This window comes from Pelophylax lessonae (assembly GCF_965119305.1).
Source record: "Pelophylax lessonae genome assembly, chromosome: 4".
Taxonomy (NCBI): domain Eukaryota; kingdom Metazoa; phylum Chordata; class Amphibia; order Anura; family Ranidae; genus Pelophylax; species Pelophylax lessonae.
The window spans coordinates 290,164,152-290,182,022 of record NC_138771.1 but is presented as its reverse complement, the minus strand read 5'-3'; the positions used below and the strand labels follow the sequence as shown (position 1 = coordinate 290,182,022).

The following is a 17,871-nucleotide window of genomic DNA, read 5'->3' as shown; positions in this document are numbered from 1 at the left end:
GTTGGAGGTAAACAAATGACCACATAGCAGTCAATGATATTGCTCAGGGTACAACCTGGTAAAGTGTGCACCTATGAGGGAAAACTATTATTCTGTACATGGGCCCTTTGCGGTCTACCACAACATTATGCAGTGCAGGAAGAATAGTTATTCTTTGGAAAGACGTTCAGTCTAGCGTCCTGCAAAGGTCATCATATTGCATCTTTGGCACTGGCCTGATAAGCCATACAATTTTCCTGGGTAAATTGCCTAATAAAGAAAGTGTTGATTTAGTAGATAACTCAGTTAACTATGCATTATCTACTATTTCTTTTAATTGGTTACCATGTGATTAATATGACTACTAAAACATCTCTGACAGACAAAGGGATACCGTAAAAATTTTAGGCTGCTGAAGAGTCTTAAGATAAGAGCAGATTCTAATTAAAACTAAACAGTTGGAGATGAAGCAGATAAAGCAGCAGACATGTGAAATCTGAGAGCTGGAACTACTAAAATGAAATTACAACTACATTTTACAAACTTTCATCTGAGAGAGGAAGGATTGGGCTCTCCAATATTAACAGGGAGACTTTACCACACACCCCCCCCCTTTTTTTAAAGGAACAGTATACATTTTTAAAATAATGGTTTTGCGTAGGGTTCTCATAAAAATTTAAAGCAGACCTTATCCAGGCATGCAGCCTGGGTGGCCAGGAAAGGGGAGTCTTCAAATGTGTGGCCCTGGCTTCTTAAACCATACCAGCACACATGCTTGTCAACATTGGGAGGTACCTTGCAAAGGAGGGCAGTAAAGTCCCCCTCCCCCTTGCAGGGCACTTTGTCCCCATGGTGAGGGGATAAAAACGGATAATTCTAGGAATATTGAAGCCCTCTCTATAATAAGGGAGATCCCAGATATCCATCAGAGCAGGGGTCCCCAAACTTTCTAAGCAAAGGGCCCGTTTACTGTCTTTCAAACTTTAAGGAGGCCAGACTGTGGCCATTGGAAGTAGAAAATGTCCCGGCATTAGTGAGTTACACCCAATGTTTGGTGTCAGTTAGAGGAATTGTGCCCCATTGTTGATGTCACTGGGTGGGAAGAATCATGCCCCATAGTTTGTGACACTGGGAGCAACAGTGCCCCATCTTTGGTGTCATTGGGAGGAACTGTTCCCCCATCGCTGGGGTCATTGGGAGGAACTGTGCCCCTTCATTGGTGTCAATGGGAGGGGGGGGATTATATCCCATTGTTTGTGTGGCCAGATAAAAGCAAGCAAAGGGCCACACTAGGCCCTGAGCAGCAGTTTGGAGACCACTGCCCTAGAGGAATTAGTGCATGGGTACATAATTACCCCTGGACCATTCCAACAAAAAGTTAAATGTAAAAAAAAAAAACATATAATGTGACTTTATAATAAAATAAAACAAAAAACAATTTAAGCAATGTCTCTGATATAAATTCATCATCAATCATGTTGTCCAGCAATGAAAATTCAGTGCTAATCACAACGACCCACCACACAATGATGTTTTAATATTGGAACAATGGCCCACCACCTCACAATGTTAACCATCACTTGTCTGGGGGCTTCCAGATTCCTTTAAATGGTTTTAAAGCTCTGATACGAAATATAAACAATGTACTTTTCTCTATCAAAAGCACTGAGCGTGATTTCTTTTTGCTGCCTTGTTCCTCTGTTATCTGCTTGAGTCACTTCTGACAGCTTTTCCCAACTCCAAGAGATAATTGTTGAGGGAGTGGAGATCTCCACCACACAACCTGTGATTGACAGCCATAGCTGTGCATGTTCCGCATGTACTGTGCAGAAGGAAATGAGTCACTTTCCTTAAACCAGGGTTCAGAGCTCTCCTCACTGAGCTCTTCAGTGTGTGACTTTACATTCCTGCCCCCTTCATTTCAGAGCTAAGTGCTATCTAAAATGTGTGTTTTGGAAATATGTAAAAGAGGTACAACTTTTGTAGGATGGTTTGTTTAATCTCTGTGTATCATCTGAGGCTGGTCATGTCACAGGGTATATGTAAAGGCTTTCAAACATTTTAAGTCTTCCTACCCACAAACCCCTTCATCCTATTTGGGTATAGATGTGAGGAAGAGTCCCTTGCCTCCCTACATTGGCACAAGATGCCTTGCAATGGGGGAAGAGAGGAGGGCTTTTCCCAGACTCAGGCAGTCTGCATGGGAAAGAAAAGACCCAGGCAAGCCACAGCATGTAATCTCTAGCTGCGCACAGATAAGAGATAATGCTAGAGAGTAGGGCAGGCCATAGATCCTAAGTGCTCAACCTGTGGCCCTCCAGCTGTTGCCGAAGTTTAATTCCCATTATGCCTCTGCCTTTGGGAGTCATGCTTGTAACTATTAGCTTTGCAATGCCTCATGGGACTTGTAGTGTGACAGCTGGAGGGCCACCGGATGAGCACCCATGCCATAGATGGTGCAAATTTCTTTCCTGCAACCATAGGTTGTAGTAAAGGAATTCACACGATTCCCCCATAAACACAGACAGTGCTGACAAGGGAATTCATACTTCTGTGCAATTGTCTTCTCCCAGGGGGGGTGGGTGGGGGAAGTCGTCCCCACCGGGAGAAGACAGTGATTATTGCTAGCGGCTATAGTAGCAAGTCAATCCGGCAGACTTGTTGTACCCAAGTTGATCAATCAATCAACTTGGTACATTCAGCCTGTCCATTAATGGTTTGAATCTCGGTCGGTTCAGCAGGAACTGGCAAAGATTCAAACCGCCTATGGCTGGACTTAGAGTTAGCTGCTTACAGATAAAAGAGAATGTGGATTCAACTGCTTAAAAATTTTAAGCTTAATTTTATAAGAGCTTCCAGCCTCGGCCCAGAGATTTTTCTCTGCAGTTATGGTTCAGGTGAACTGGGAAATGCTGCAAGAGAGCTAGCTGCTTACAGATAGAAGAGAATGGGGATTGCTGGGACCTGCAGTCATCCCTGAGGAAACCATTTCTAGGGATCTGCCGCTCTGGGCTCTGCTTTGTATGGGCTCTTGCCTGTGCGGGTATGCTGGGGCAGCCACAATCCTGAGTTGGGGATTTGTTTACAGAAAATACTGTGCACTTTATTTTGGAACTGTTATGCTGAGAATTTCTAGCAATGCTTTTGAAACTTTGTCCTTGCCTGGTCTGAAGGTACTCTGAAGTTACTCAAGGGGTGTAATGCAAGTAACCAGCACACACGGTGTACAGTGTGGCTCAGCTCAGCACATTGGGGTATAAAGACATCAGTGTAAGAATTAATAGGGATGATCGAACGGTTTGGGTCGACCATCGGTTCGACCCGAACATTGACTGTTCGAAATTTGGCCGAATTCGGCAACCAGAACCGACCAAAATGCAATGGTACAGGAACTGGGCTTTAAAAGCCCGTGATTGGACCAGAACCATCAGAAAAAAAGCCAATTGAGGGGGCAGGAGAATGCTAGGAATGTGATTGGAGTGACTAGGGGGTCCAGAGGCCAATCATTAGTGAATACGCCCCCAGTATATAAGATAGCCCCGCCAAATCTCTAGCATTTTAATACAGGGATGTGGAAGAGACGTGGAAGCAGTTCTGTTACTTCTGCTCTCAAAGTGTCATTTAGCAATTATTAGTGTGAGGAAAAGGATATCTAGTGTAGTTAGGGTACTATTTTCCACTATAGTTAGATTTAATAATCTAGTTTCTGTAGGGAAAGTGTTAAGTGCCAGGGTGACCGTAGTGTAGTGTAGGGTTAACTGACTCTGACTGCTATGGCAGGGTGACCAAACCCTTCCATGTCAGGGTGACCGCTATAGAGAAAAGATTGTTTCTCTTAGAACACTTACAAACCAGGATGGTGGCTTCGCCCCTGTCAGCCGGCTTTTTGTTGCAGGCGTTTATAGGGCTTTTTTGAGGACATGTTTGGAGTCAGGCATGACATCTGAACTTCCATGTAGGGGTATATATACACACACACATGTATGTATATATACACATACACATATATAGGTGTGAAAGTAGCAGAAACCTATGCTTGCGCTAATGCAATAATTAACAAGCATATGTCTCCACTCCTATCACACCTATATATGTGTATGTGTATAAATACATATACGTGTGTGTGTGTATATACCCCTATACAGAATTTCAGATGTTTTGCCTGCCTCCAAAGACCCCCCAAAAATGCCCCAAAAAAAACGCCTGCTGCAAAAACACACCTGGGCGTTTTTGTAGCAGGCGTTTTTTTTTGCATTTTTTGGGCGTCTTTGGATGCAGGCATAACATCAGAACTTCTGTGTAGGGGTATATATACACACACACATGTATGTATATATACACATACACATATATAGGTGTGAAAGTAGCAGAAACCTATGCTTGCGCTAATGAAATAATAAACAGGCATATGGCTTCTCTCCTATGTCACCTACATATGTGCATGTGTATATATACATACATGTGTGTGTGTATATATACCCCTACACAGAAGTTCTGATGTTATGCCTGCCTCCAAAGACGCCCAAAAAATGCCCAAAAAAAAAACGCCTGCTACAAAAACGCCCAGGTGTGTTTTTGCAGCAGGCGTTTTTTTGGGGCATTTTTTGGGGGTCTTTGGAGGCAGGCAAAACATCTGAAATTCTGTATAGGGGTATATATACACACACACTTATATGTATTTATACACATACACATATATAGGTGTGATAGGAGCGGAGACATATGCCTGTTAATTATTTCATTAGCGCAAGCATAGGTTTCTGCTACTTTCACACCTATATATGTGTATGTGTATTTATACCCCTACACAGAAGTTCTGATGTTATGCCTGCTTTCAAAGACGCCCAAAAAATGCCCAAAAAAACACTTGCTACAAAACCGGCCAGGTGTGAAAATAGCGGAGCCACTATCCTGTTCTATTGCAATTCTAATACAAACTATCTTTTTTGTTCTGGTTCTGGACATGCTACAGAGCTGAAACTTCACAGGTACACTTTTTAGCCCCCCCAGACACTAAATCCAAAGAAATCAATTTTTTTTTTCAATATTTTTTTCAATAATTGGCTCTCTATCAAAAATGACAATTTTTAAGAACTTTTTTGTGTGATTAATAGTCCCTGGGGCATGACCCAGAACCCTAGGCACTTTTTAGGGGCATTTATTGGGTTTTAGGGCTTCAAAATTGTGTTTTTTGATTACTGAAGTTCGGGTCCCATTGATTTCAATGGGGTTCTGAAATCTGGGCCAAACTTTTGGGAAGTTCGGGTGTTCTGGTCGAACCGAATTTTGAAAAGTCTGTCGCAAGTGTGTACATCTGATAAGTGGGATAGTTTCTTGCAGGAGAAATTGTTGTCAGCACTCTCTTTGTGAGCAGGTCTGTCTCTCACAGCAACGGGAGAAGATTAGCACAGCCTGTGCACAAGTACAGAAGAGCAAGAGTTTAAGTGCATGCATTTAGTCCAGTTTAATTGTTCAAGTAAAGGTACCCCATGCGCAGGGCTCGTGACCCAGTCTACAGTGCCTAGCATAGCCACCTACACGCCCTTACACAGCACAATAGAAAGGGCAGGCAGCAGCCTATATTCATAGACTGTTCACCCTTTCACAAATTTTCCCTCAAAGAAAAAAACAACCAGAGATAGTCTGCATCGGTCACAGACTGGGCGTTATGTATGTTTTCTTTGTAGCTGTTATATAAAAATATTTTGCACATGTTATTATTTACTTTTTTGGGTGGGGTTCGCCACTAAAATCCACACCAGATCTAAAGTGCTTGGTAAAAATTGGGGAGGGCTCACATCCTTTTATCTATCTCAAACTTAATTTCTTACATGGCCAGGGATGCTGGGAAGTGTTGGGGTGTTGGTAGTAAGAAGTAGTGTTTTTTGGAGAGGCTTCAGGGGTGACATTTTACCTCTCCTAAATAGGACTAGGCAGTGCAAAAAAACACTTTGCAGCATTTCCTAATTCACCTGAACTAGCTGCAGAGGAAAACCTATGGCCACAGGATGGAAGCCCCTTTAAAACAGAGCTTTGCTTTTGACAGTTGTTGCATGTCACAGCATACCGTTGTGCACCAGATGTGTGCCCCAAAGCAATATTATGAACCTTATTGCCATATCTGACATTCAATTTGGGAAACCCCTTTTATTAAAAAAAAGTTACAGCAGGCCTAAAATGAAATTTTCAGATTTAACTATTATTGATTTATTTTTCATTGTAAGGCTATCCCTGTCCTGTTAAAGAAAACACAGGAAGGGGGTGAAAATACAATCTGAGTACTACCTTTATTAAGGAAAATAAAGTCCTAGTCTTAAACACCGCCTTGTCCCTATGCAAAAATAAAAAAATGAGCTTCTTGCAAAAAAAGGTCGCCAGCTCAGACATTGGTCTAGCAGAGGTGATGATGGCTACAAAGAGTTCTCTTGTGGCACTTTTCCACTGCAAGTACCGGCTAGTACCAGCTCGGCTCTACTCGGCCCTGCTTGGCCCGGTTTGCTTTTCCACTGCTGGTACCGCATGGTATAGTGTCGGAACGGTTCGGTACGGTATGGTATAGGTTTGCTTTTCCACTAAAGTAGTACTAAAGTTAAATGGGTGGGATAACAACGGGGTGGGTGGGATTCTCTGACCAATCAGTGGCTAGTAGTGACTGCATGCAAAGGATTGTGGGATATGGTACCAGTTTGGTACCTGTTGGAACCACAATCGAGTAGGTACTGTTTTTTCAGAGCCGTACCGTTCGGTTCCATGCAGTGGAAAAGCAAACCTATACCGTACCGTACCGAACCATTCCGACCCTATACCATGCGGTACCAGCAGTGGAAAAGCACAAAAGCGTGCCGAACGGTTACGGTTCCATGCAGTGGAAAAGCGCCATTGGTGTTATCTACACATGCTTCTCTCATGTAAAACAGCTTTCTAATTTGGCCTCAACCGCATCCCTGACTCTTCTGAAATTGTGGAGGGTATTGAAAATAGAAAAACAGACACTGATGTTTCAAAATCTCACTCGCTCACTCACACTTCGTGAAATTGAAGATTTTACCTAAGGCAGCAGTCAGTAGCACAGGGGACACATGGCATTGATTGTAAGTATTGTTCCTTGCCCTGATTTTAAAAACATTTTAACTAGACTTAAAGGGGAAGTATGACCAAAGCTCTTTTGCTCTACTTCTCCTGTAGGTCAAAAGAGTGCACTTCGTTCTGCATTTCTGTTACCCAGATTCAGCCGACAGCGGGCTAACGTCTGCTGTCAGATGACATTACCCAGCTGGTCCAGGCCTTAGAGGGATCTCAAATTTAATGCCAGACCAAACCTGTCCACTCCACAGCCCAGCTCTCCAATGAGCGCTCGAGGAGCAGAGTAGAGAGCTAGTGACTGACAGTTACTCACTGAAGGCCGAGACCCAAACTGGATTGCGGGAGACTGATGCACCACCATCAGCGTCTACCTAGGAGAGTATGTAGGTTTGTTTTTTTGCAAAACCCATACATCTCTTTCAGTCTAGGTTAATCAATGTGGTTGCAGTTGTTGCGGTTTGCATGCATGTTTTGCGGTGCATTTTGTGTTTTTAACCCCACATTTTTGATGCATTTTTGCATTCAGTTTTCATGCATTTTGCATTTTTTTTCTCTTTAAACACACTGTATATAGCTGGTTGCTAAGGAACAGGCCAGGAAAAAACAGAAAAAAAAAAAATCTCCGCTCACAACGAAATCTTCCGCAGTCTGCCTTTTCTGCTGTGTGACTTTTCTTAAATAGCTAAGGGGCACCGCCACCCTGTGACATCAGCAGCCCAGCATGCACCGGTTGATGACGTCACAGAGGGCGGTGCAACAAGTGGCCCCACCCCATAGCTATTTAAGGAGTGTCATACTCATTCTCATAGGGGGGGTCCCGATCTGGGGCCACCTTGTTAAAGGGGGCTTCCAGATTTTGATAAGCCCCGTGTCAGCAGACCCCTACAACCACAGCCCAGGGTTGTGGGGAAGAGACCCTTGTTCCCATCAACATGGGGACAAGGTGCTTTGGGGCGGTGGCCTGGTAAGGTTCAGGGGGGGGCGCTTGCTAGACCCCTCCCTTTCCTGACGTGCCAGGCTGCATGCTCGGATAAGTGTCTGGTATGGATTTTGAGGGGCCTCATGCCATTTTTTAAAAAAAACTTTTGGCATGGGGTTCCCCTCCAAATCTATACCAGACCCGAAGGGGACCCCATGCCATTTTTTTCTCAATATTTTTTTTTTTTTTATTGCCAGCAATTCTTTTTTTCACATTCAGCTGTCAGCGGAGAGCCCCACTGACACCTGATGACTTATCGGTTGTTAAGGATCCAGTGGCTGGCTTACCGACCTCTTCCCGGCTCCTTAGAAACCAGCTATACACAGTGTGTTAAAGTGAAAAAAAACCCTGCAAAACGTATCAAAATTGCAACACTTGTGTTTCTGGTGCGGCCTCTTTGAAGTCTATTACACCCAAAATGCAATCGGCTGCGGGAAAAAAAAAGTCCCAGATTTTTTCCAAAAATACACTGGCTGAAAAATGCATAGATAGATGAAACCATGCTAAATGGACTGTAGTGCGTTTCTGCAAAACGCACTAAAAACACATAGGTGTGAATGTGGGGTTAAGCAGCCCATATACAAGTAGTTTTTTCTTTTCATTCCCACCAGTGGGTTAAATGAAAAATAGTTAATCAATTTCCCCATCCACAGTAGGGAAACTTTTCCACCATCAGAATACACTGATCAGTGCAGCCGGCTAAAGCTTGCTGCTCTCGTGCACATCACTGAATGGAGCTGGGGGGGGGGGGGGCAGCACACTAAAGTGCACATAAGAAAAGTACCAGAGTTGCAAATCAAAGAAATCAAGCATAGTTTGTGAAAGAAAATGTAATCCCAACCACGAAAATGTCATATAAGCTTGATCCAACAGGTGCTCCAAATGGAAATTTTGGTACTGAAACGTAAAATTAAGGATGCACTGGGCTGAAAGCCAAAACCGAAACTGAAAATTTTTTTTGTCAATTTTGTTTTTTAAAAATACTTATATTTTTATATAAAATTGTATTACAGTATATTCGACTTTTTAATTAATATGAATTTAAATGAATATGAAATTATTGTTGGCCATTATTGGCAACTTTAGTGCAAGAAAAGCTCAAGAAAAAAGTATCCCTTTTAAATTCTATGTATGTCTTCACACTGGTCTATTGTGCTTCCATGGTGGTGAAAATCCTGCTTGCTGAATTTTTGATCTGTTAAAAAAAACTGCACCAAAAACACACCTCCTTGTTGAAATGCATTACAAATGCAGCAAGAATGCATCAATAATGCACCCGTGTTACATTTTTGATGCGGTTTTGAGTCACATGACCAATAACACACAAACCATTTAGGCACAGTAAAATCATGGTAAAATCGTAGTACAATCGCGACAAAATCAATGCCATCATCTGCACACAAAGTTTAAAATCATTCTCTTTATTGATATATACAGTATAATCACACATAGTTATTTGTTTTTTCTATTATTGAAACCAATGATATATACGTAACACTAATCACCAGCAATATTCATCATCACGCCTGTAATAGGCCAAACCAAAAGTCACCATACATACAATATTAAGAGTCCATTTGGTAAATGCAGCCTCAACTTGACATGTTTCTTGCGTTGCTTCCTCAGGGGTAGTGATGACAATTTTTGCTGTTAAAAAATCAATTAGTGGTGCTAAGACTCCATATATCGGTATAGGCTGTAAGAGGCCCCCAAGATCTCTAAGGAGCATCAGTGAGGGAGGCGAAGAAGACAAATCATGAAAGTAAAGATACAATCACCATATAGATGAATTATCACAGACTCGGATGGATAGAAGTCTCCTTTGTATAAATACAAACCTGCCATCTCAACTGTGCCCCACAAGAAAGATTTTAATCCCATGACGTTATCAGGTGGAATATTAATAGTGGGTATATCAGTATTCTCAAACCTCGATGCCCGGTTGGAAGTTTGCATTTATACAAAGGGGACTCCTATCCATCCAAGTATGTGAAAATTCATCTGTATGGGGATTGTATCTCCACTTTTAAGGTTCGCTTTCTGCGCCTCCCTCACTGAGGCCCCTTAGAGATGGGAGGGTAGGGAGGGCACAGCTCACCTATGTTGATATATGGAGTCTTAGCACCACCAATTCGTTTTTTAACAGCAAAATATTTTGTCACCCTATTCCTGAGGAAACGACACACGTACCATATCGAATGAGGCGGCATTTACCAAATGGCCAGTAGTACAACACCAATAATTTTAGATTAATGAATAATGTATCTATGGTGACTTTAGTAAACTGCCTTTTGGTTGGGCTTTCTACAGGGTGTGATGATTATTGCTGATTGCCACTATATATCATATGTTTCAAAAAAAGAAATAAATAGAGAATGATTTCAAGTGATACTAAAATCTAAATTTATTTATTTTTGCTTAAAAAACACAAGTACTGTATGTCAAAATGACCTCCTCTGTACAGTTGGTTTTGCACAGAGCAGTCCAGATCCTTCTCTTCTTGGGTCCCTCTTCAGTGCTTCTGGGCCCTCCCTCCTGTTGAGTGCCCCCCCCCCCCCCCCCAACAAGCAGCTTGCTATGAGGCACCCAAGCTGAGCTGCAGCTCTGTGTGTTCATTCAGGCCCCACCCCCTCTCTTCCCTCATTGGCATACTGGCTTTGATGCCAATGGCGTCCTCTGCTCAGCCAATCAGGAGGGAGAGTTCTGGGCAGACGATTCTCTCCTGCAACATTGCTGGATAGAGATGAGTTCAGGTAAGTATTAGGGGGTTTAGGGGGGCTGCTGCACACAGAAGGCTTTTTATCTTAATGCATGGAATGCATTAAGATAAAAAACCTTCTGCCTTTACAATCACTTTAACTTAAACTCCGTATGTAACTTGTAGAGGGGCCACACTTAAAAAGTCCTTTTATATGTTTTGTTTTTTGGTCTGTTAATTTTGGGTTGTGGTGTGATTTCTTTGATCCCCAGGCAGACCCTTCTTGTAGATAATAGGGAGACACTGCATGTAAAGGTGGCTTCATAGGACGCTACAAGAGAAAGGCGCCACCCTGAAACAAGAAACTCGGGGTAGCGTCATGACACCAGCCTAAACTGAAATATAGTCAAGAATTAAAAAATAAAAAAGCTGCATATTCAGCAACTGATTTTATAGTTCTTAAAAAACTGTTGGTCTACAGTCAAGAATTAAAATATTCAGCAACTGATTTTATAGTGCTTAAAAAACTGTTGATTTAATATCACTTTAATGATTATGGCTATATACAGTAAACACAATGAGGCTGATTTACTAAAGAATTTTCACACAGTAAATTGTGCGAATATTCAGTTCAAATATGCAGTTAAAGTAGGTATAACGGGATTTTCTTTTCACATGATTGGATAAATCTTCACACATTTTACTGTGTGAGCATTCTCAAGTCCTTTGGTAAATCAACTTGGTTGTGATGTAGAACATGATGAGGGCAGTGTATCTGGCTGCAGAAAAGAAGCAGCGTGTCTCCAGGGGTACTCTGGGGAGCAATGCACCTTTTAAGATCCCGGATTCCATACTCATTCTGCACAATACACCATTACATACTTATTAGCACCTACATTCTCAGGTCAACAGCTTTAGGGATTTGTTTAGTATTTTACAGGAAACCATAAATCAGGATTAGAGCTTGGTTTTAACACAAACTGTTTTTCATTTAATAAGTAGACCACAGGCAGTTTTATTTTTATTTTTTTATCATAGAAGATAATTATTTAAGATTGATCTCCTGCAGGACCTGACTGCGAATATTACAAACATAACATTTTGGTTGTAATTATAATAAGAAGGTTGACACTACAAGACATCAGATTAAAGGCAGTGTCTGTTTAGTACATCAAAAAGCACAGAAAAGACTGGATGGGACTTGGGATAATACAGCACATCTGTCAAGGAAGAACAAACTTAATACCTTAGCAGCTGCACTTAATACACACTTTCCCCCCAGAGGAAAACTACTGTACAACCACCTAATCTACTTATAAAAATACACATTGAAACAATATTGTAAAAACAGAGACCTACAGGGGAATATGGGATGTGTTTACAGCAGTTAGAGTGATTTCTATTTTACCATTCTGACATACCTCCCACATACATAAATGCAAGACGGCCTTGACTGCATTACCCTATTTGGGTGGTATAGCCATCCTTAATGCAGCACAGTCTATTACTATATATGCTGTTATCTTAAAAATATTCTACATACAGGTATTTTTTCAGAAAGAATTTAAAGCAGTTATATTAGATCATAGCATATATTTACCTCAGTTTTATCAATATAGATATAAATGATTTTTTATTTGGTGAAAACGTGTACATGGCTGCCTAGCAAACCAGCAATACCTGAAAAGGGAAAACATATGAAAGAGATCAACTTAATGTAAATCTGTTTAATCTTTTGAAGAGCATGGCCCACTTACGTGATTTGGTAACCAGTCATTGGCCACAATGAAATGAAGTGATTTAGTATTTCAATTGTTTTATTTTGAATAGCTCTGCTCTATGGGACCTCTGATTCGATCTGGCTATATGGAGGGAAATTAATCCGCTTCAGTTTTTTTTTCCGGGTTGGATCAAATTTAAGGCAGGAGGGTGTTAACGGACACAAGTCCGTTTACATTTGCCGCTCTATAGAAGATAATGGAGGTTCCGCCTGAAAAAAGGACAGGCAGACCCAATCGGACTGATTGTATGAAAGGGGCCTACAGCCTAGTACACACTATTGGATTTTTTTTTTTTTTGTTCAACCCAGCATGGCTGAACAAAAAAAAAAAAACTGACAGCTTCAGAGGAACCCGCTGTACTAACTATGCAATGATAGTACATCCCCTTGGCTGAGAGAGCTGATATGCAGTTGATTGACAAACCTTGTTCAGTCATGACCCATCAACAGAACCTGGCAGAATGGTTGACTTCTTTACAATCAGCTGCAGTACACACGGGCCGAATGTCAGCTGGTTCAATCGGTTCCAGATCAGTGATCTCAGCCAATGGCTGAGAGCGCTGACCAGAGTGTTCTAGCCGGGGGGCCATCCCCCGTCAGAACACAATAGCACAGCAGGGGAGATCGCTGTACTGACAACGCATGGTTAGTACAGCGTCTCCTCTGAAGCTGTCAGTTTTTTTTTTTTTTCATCCCTGCTAGTTTGAATGAAAATAAAAAAATGTGTGTGTTCTAGGCTTGTAGGCCCCTTTCACATGTCCATTTTTGAGGCAAACTTGATCAGACCCTCCATTCACCTCTATGGAGCAACAGACTTGTGTCTGTTTACACCCGCCTGCCTCCATTCTGATTCGACCTGGAAAAAAAAATGGGTCCACCTTTCCATTTTTCAGATGGACCTGATCAGACCCTCCGTTCACCTCTATTTGGCCCATGTGTACTAGGCTTTAGGTTGCTTCCACACTAATGTGCTGCAGTTTACTGCGAGTTAGCTACCCTTTGCCATACACTTCTATTATATCTTGCAGGTGTGGTGCAGTTTCTGAAAATGCACCAAAACCCCTGCATTCAGGATATAATATAAGTCTATGATACAGCGCAGCTAACCTGCTGGTGCACTATGCTGCACCTGCGAATCAGTGTAAATGCTGCCAAATAAACATTTCAAAATGATTGTTCCTATATGCCCAAACTCTGCAAAACTCTGATATTATATCCTTTGTTATGATGCCCAAATTGTGATTTTCATAAACTGACCTTCCATCTGCAGAAATCGCTGGCTGTAGAAAATGTTGCCATCCCAGGTGGAATGCTTTTGGTATCACTCCATCTGGAACAGGAGCAGGCACTTTAGAGAAAGCATCAGCTTATATGGCTCTGCTCCCTCCACAGCCGCTTGATTCTTCTAGCAGTCCATCCACAACACTGATGCTCTGGAATGGAGCGTCGGCAACCCGCGATCTGGGCTTGCTGAACCTGCATCCCAGAGCAGTAGGTTGTCACCGGTTGGGCGCCCCTGATTTACCAAACCATGTTTTTCTGTGAAATTTACAATTATGTATCTATGTGGTAGCAGCCACATCTGTCCATCTAATGCAGTGCTTCTGGCTTAGTATCTCTTCTGGTCATGCCTCATGCCAAAACTGCAACCTGGTGAATAAATTAACCTCACTGACAGCACTTGGGATGAATTTTAGTGTCTTTGCTTTCCATTAGGAGAAAACAGCACATCACATTTTGTTCGCTTGGCATCAAGTTGCCCTTATGAGAAGCAGGCCAACTTTATTTTAGGGTCAAATCTGCTTGCAACACTGGCTCAGTTTGAATGGTTTGTGGGTTGATATGAACGTAATGAAGAGTCAGCATATGTTAGTTGTAGAGTGGAGGTGGGGGTTGGGCTTATTAACAGAAGAGTTTCATATACCATGTATATTGACACATTTTGCAAATTTCCCTATTGTTCCACATTATGAGTGCATACAAAAAGCTTCTCCATTCCATGCACTGATTATATGTTATGTACTGTACCACAAGTAACAAAAACGTATTTGATTACAGGTCAGTGGTGCAGACTATAGCAAAGAGTTTGTACGGTGGAGTAATGAAAGTAAAAGCATTGAGGTGACAGGTTTGAAGCCATTTACAAGCTACTCTATAATAGTTACAGCCTTTACTGGAGATCTAGAATCAGCTTTCATGGATGGGAAATCCAGTGATGCGGTGATTGCTACCACTCTTGAGGCAGGTATGTCTTCTCTTTCCCTTTATGAGGACAGCTTCCACAACACCTTTGATAATTGCATACTTCTGATGTACTTGGTTTATTCTTTATTATTACATATATTTCAGATGGATAATAGTTAAAGTAGAACTATAGGCACATTTTTTTTTTCATTTTGGATAGAGTATGGGAGGGTTATAACCCCTGTCAGATTTTTTTTTCACCATCTGTGTACCATTGCAGAGATTTCACTTAAATTCCTGTCCCATAGCCAAACAGGAAGTGAAAGGAAATCCTTGCAAATTAAAGGAATTCCTTGGGACCCCCAGGTTACCAGAACTAGTGTCCCTATTGGAAGATTTCCCCTCTATTACTTTTCTGGGGACAACCCAAAATCTGTGATTTTCTTTTACTCTTAATGGGGGCACAGACAGTAATAAAAACTGACAGGGGTTTTAATTCCTTTCCACTCTATCCAACACTAAAAAAAAAAAAGTTTTGCCTTTAGTTATACTTTAAGCCATATCTCTTTTGCATTGACCATTCACCCTTATGTACCCAAAAAATATGGCTTTTATATATATATATATATAAATATATATATATATTCATATGAGTGCTCTTTCATAACAAAAAAAACCTATAAAAGCAGAAACCTCTGGAACCATTGTCTTCAAGCTGCTATACTCATTTCATCTTCACATCTTTTGAGACAAAACCCACTCTTTTTGGAAAAAAAATCACAATATTTTTTCCCAGGAACAACAACTACCCTCCAAGTATCCTATCCCTATGTCAGCACACCTTGGATTCAAAGTTTTCTTGTAATAATAAGGATGTTCCAAGTACTCATGGTGAACTCTCCATAACAAAATAGATATGTTTAATAGTTTTGAATGGTAGAGAATAATTAACTCCATGTCAAGTTTTTATTTTTGATATCTTATGTCACTTTCTATTCTAGAGACCCAACAAGCTATTTGAGGAAACTTCTTCAAAGCAAGGGTCCTTTCACACAGGCGGTCCGTATGTCCGCTTTTCATCCCATCCGATTGCGGATGAAAAAAGGACATAATGCATGTCAATGGGATTGCAGATGTCAGCAGATGACGATCTGCTGACATCCAATTTGCGTCCTTTCCGATCAGTTCCATTTTTTGGAACGGAAGAGAACCCTATTTTTCTTCCGTTTAAAAAAACGTAACGGATGCAAAAACGGATGTCAGCGGTGTCATCCGCTGATATCCGCAATCCCATTGACATACATTATCTCCGTTTATCATCCGCAAATGGATGGGATGAAAAACGTACATACGGAACGGACACTCCAGAGCGTCATCCGTGTCCGTGTAAAGAAAAAAGTGCCTGAGCGGAGGAAAATACGGTCCACCCAGTGTAAAAGGACCCTACAGAGAAATCCCCTCTCAGACAGTTGTCACTGCAGCAGGTGTCCAATTTGAGGGATTTTCTATACTCTTCAACATTTTAGATTCCTGGTCATTGGTCCCACTGAGGAGTTAAGTTCTGTTGAGAGGGTGAACATTCCCAGTGGGAAAACAAACAGCTGTTATAACCTTACAAGGTTTTTAACACACCTACATCCTATTCAAAACAAAAAGATATACTGATAAAAATTAGCAAAAGTTTTCAGAGCATGAGTAATGTTAAAAAAAGGTTTTATCTGTAGCATAATTCACCATCACAGCCTATAGAATATATTCACACAATAGGCTTGATTAACAAAGATGGATGGGCTTTTGTAAACACTGCTACTTATTTTATCTTCTAAAAGTGTTTAATTCTCAAAAATAAATGTCACTAGGATGTGTCAATTGTATTTTGTCATGTAAAGTAAATATTAAACTGTTGAAAAGCCTATCTCTACACTCAATGCTGAAGTGTTACCATCTCTATTGCCAATAATGTATTAGCAGTTCAAATAGACTTAAAAACTCACACAAAATCATTTGGATGTAAATGAAAGCTAACATTCGAGAAATAGATCAAAATGGGAAAATAGGAGGATGATTCTGTGTAAAGAAACAGGGAATATAATGCCTGGACACTGCCCCCCAGAATTAACGTAATGAAAAGTGAAGAACTCCCCCCTTAACCCCCAATGAGGAGGCAAGGTCGGGAGAAAATATGGGGGGTTCATTTGTGTAAGGCATGAATACCACAGATGTCTAAAATTGACAAGATAACTTTTATTAATACAGCAGAATTAAAAAAAAAAAAAAAAAAATAGACACAATAGGGGGGATTTACCAAAACTAGAGAGTGCAAAATCTAGTGCAGCTCTGCAAGAAACCAATCAGCTTCCAGGTTTTATTGTCAAAGCTTAATTGAACAGGCTGAAGTTAGAAGCTGATTGGCTATCATGCAGAGCTGCACCAGATTCCGAATGCTCCAGTTGTAGTAAATCTTACCCAATGTAACAATATACATTATTAAAAAAAAAAAAGGTAATTTCCAAAAATAAAACACTCTTTTTTATATAAATAATGTATATTGTGACATTGTGTCTATTCTTTTAAAAATTCTGCTGTACTAACTACCGGTATTTTCTACCGACCTTTCCTCCTCATTGGGGGTTAAAGGGGGAGTTATTCACTTTTCATTAGAGAAACAGAATACTGCATATACATCAGCGTTATATGTCACAGTGATTGTCCTCCACTGTACACATAAAGTAGGAATGGTAATCTGCTTCAATCACTGTTTATCCTCAGGTATGCAGTCCTCTTTAGACTGGGTAAAGCTCCATAGAGAACAATAAGAAACAAAAAAAGAAAGCTAAACCTTGTGCATTACCTTTAAAAGAGTTTATTGGATAATATAAATGCCAACACATACCCACAAGAGCCAAAAAGGCTAAAGACCTCAAGAGGTACAAAGACTCCAAATCTGGCATCAGAAACAAGATGCAAGTGGTCTTTGTGCACTGGACCTCACTCCCTAGCAGGCAAATGATCTGGTGTGTTTCAAGGGTGAGATCCTCTTCCCCAGAGCTTGAATCAATGTGCTAACTTGTTTTCATGTCATTAAAGTGATTGTAAAGTCTCGTTTAAAAAAAGAAAAAAAAAAAAAAAAACATATTACACTTCCCTCCTCTGTGCAGTTGGTTTTGC

At 41.0% G+C, this 17,871-nt stretch overlaps 1 protein-coding gene across 3 annotated transcripts in view; it reads left to right on the top strand.

Annotated features, from left to right (window-relative positions):
* PTPRQ (protein tyrosine phosphatase receptor type Q) overlaps window positions 1-17,871 on the top strand; it is a 451,882-nt gene that overhangs the window by 323,021 nt on the left and 110,990 nt on the right. For all 3 annotated transcript variants that reach the window (XM_082257134.1, XM_082257133.1, XM_082257132.1), the window contains exon 47: window positions 14,578-14,764. In XM_082257134.1, the coding sequence (XP_082113260.1) occupies window positions 14,578-14,764 (187 nt within the window). The remainder of the gene's footprint in view (window positions 1-14,577; window positions 14,765-17,871) is intronic.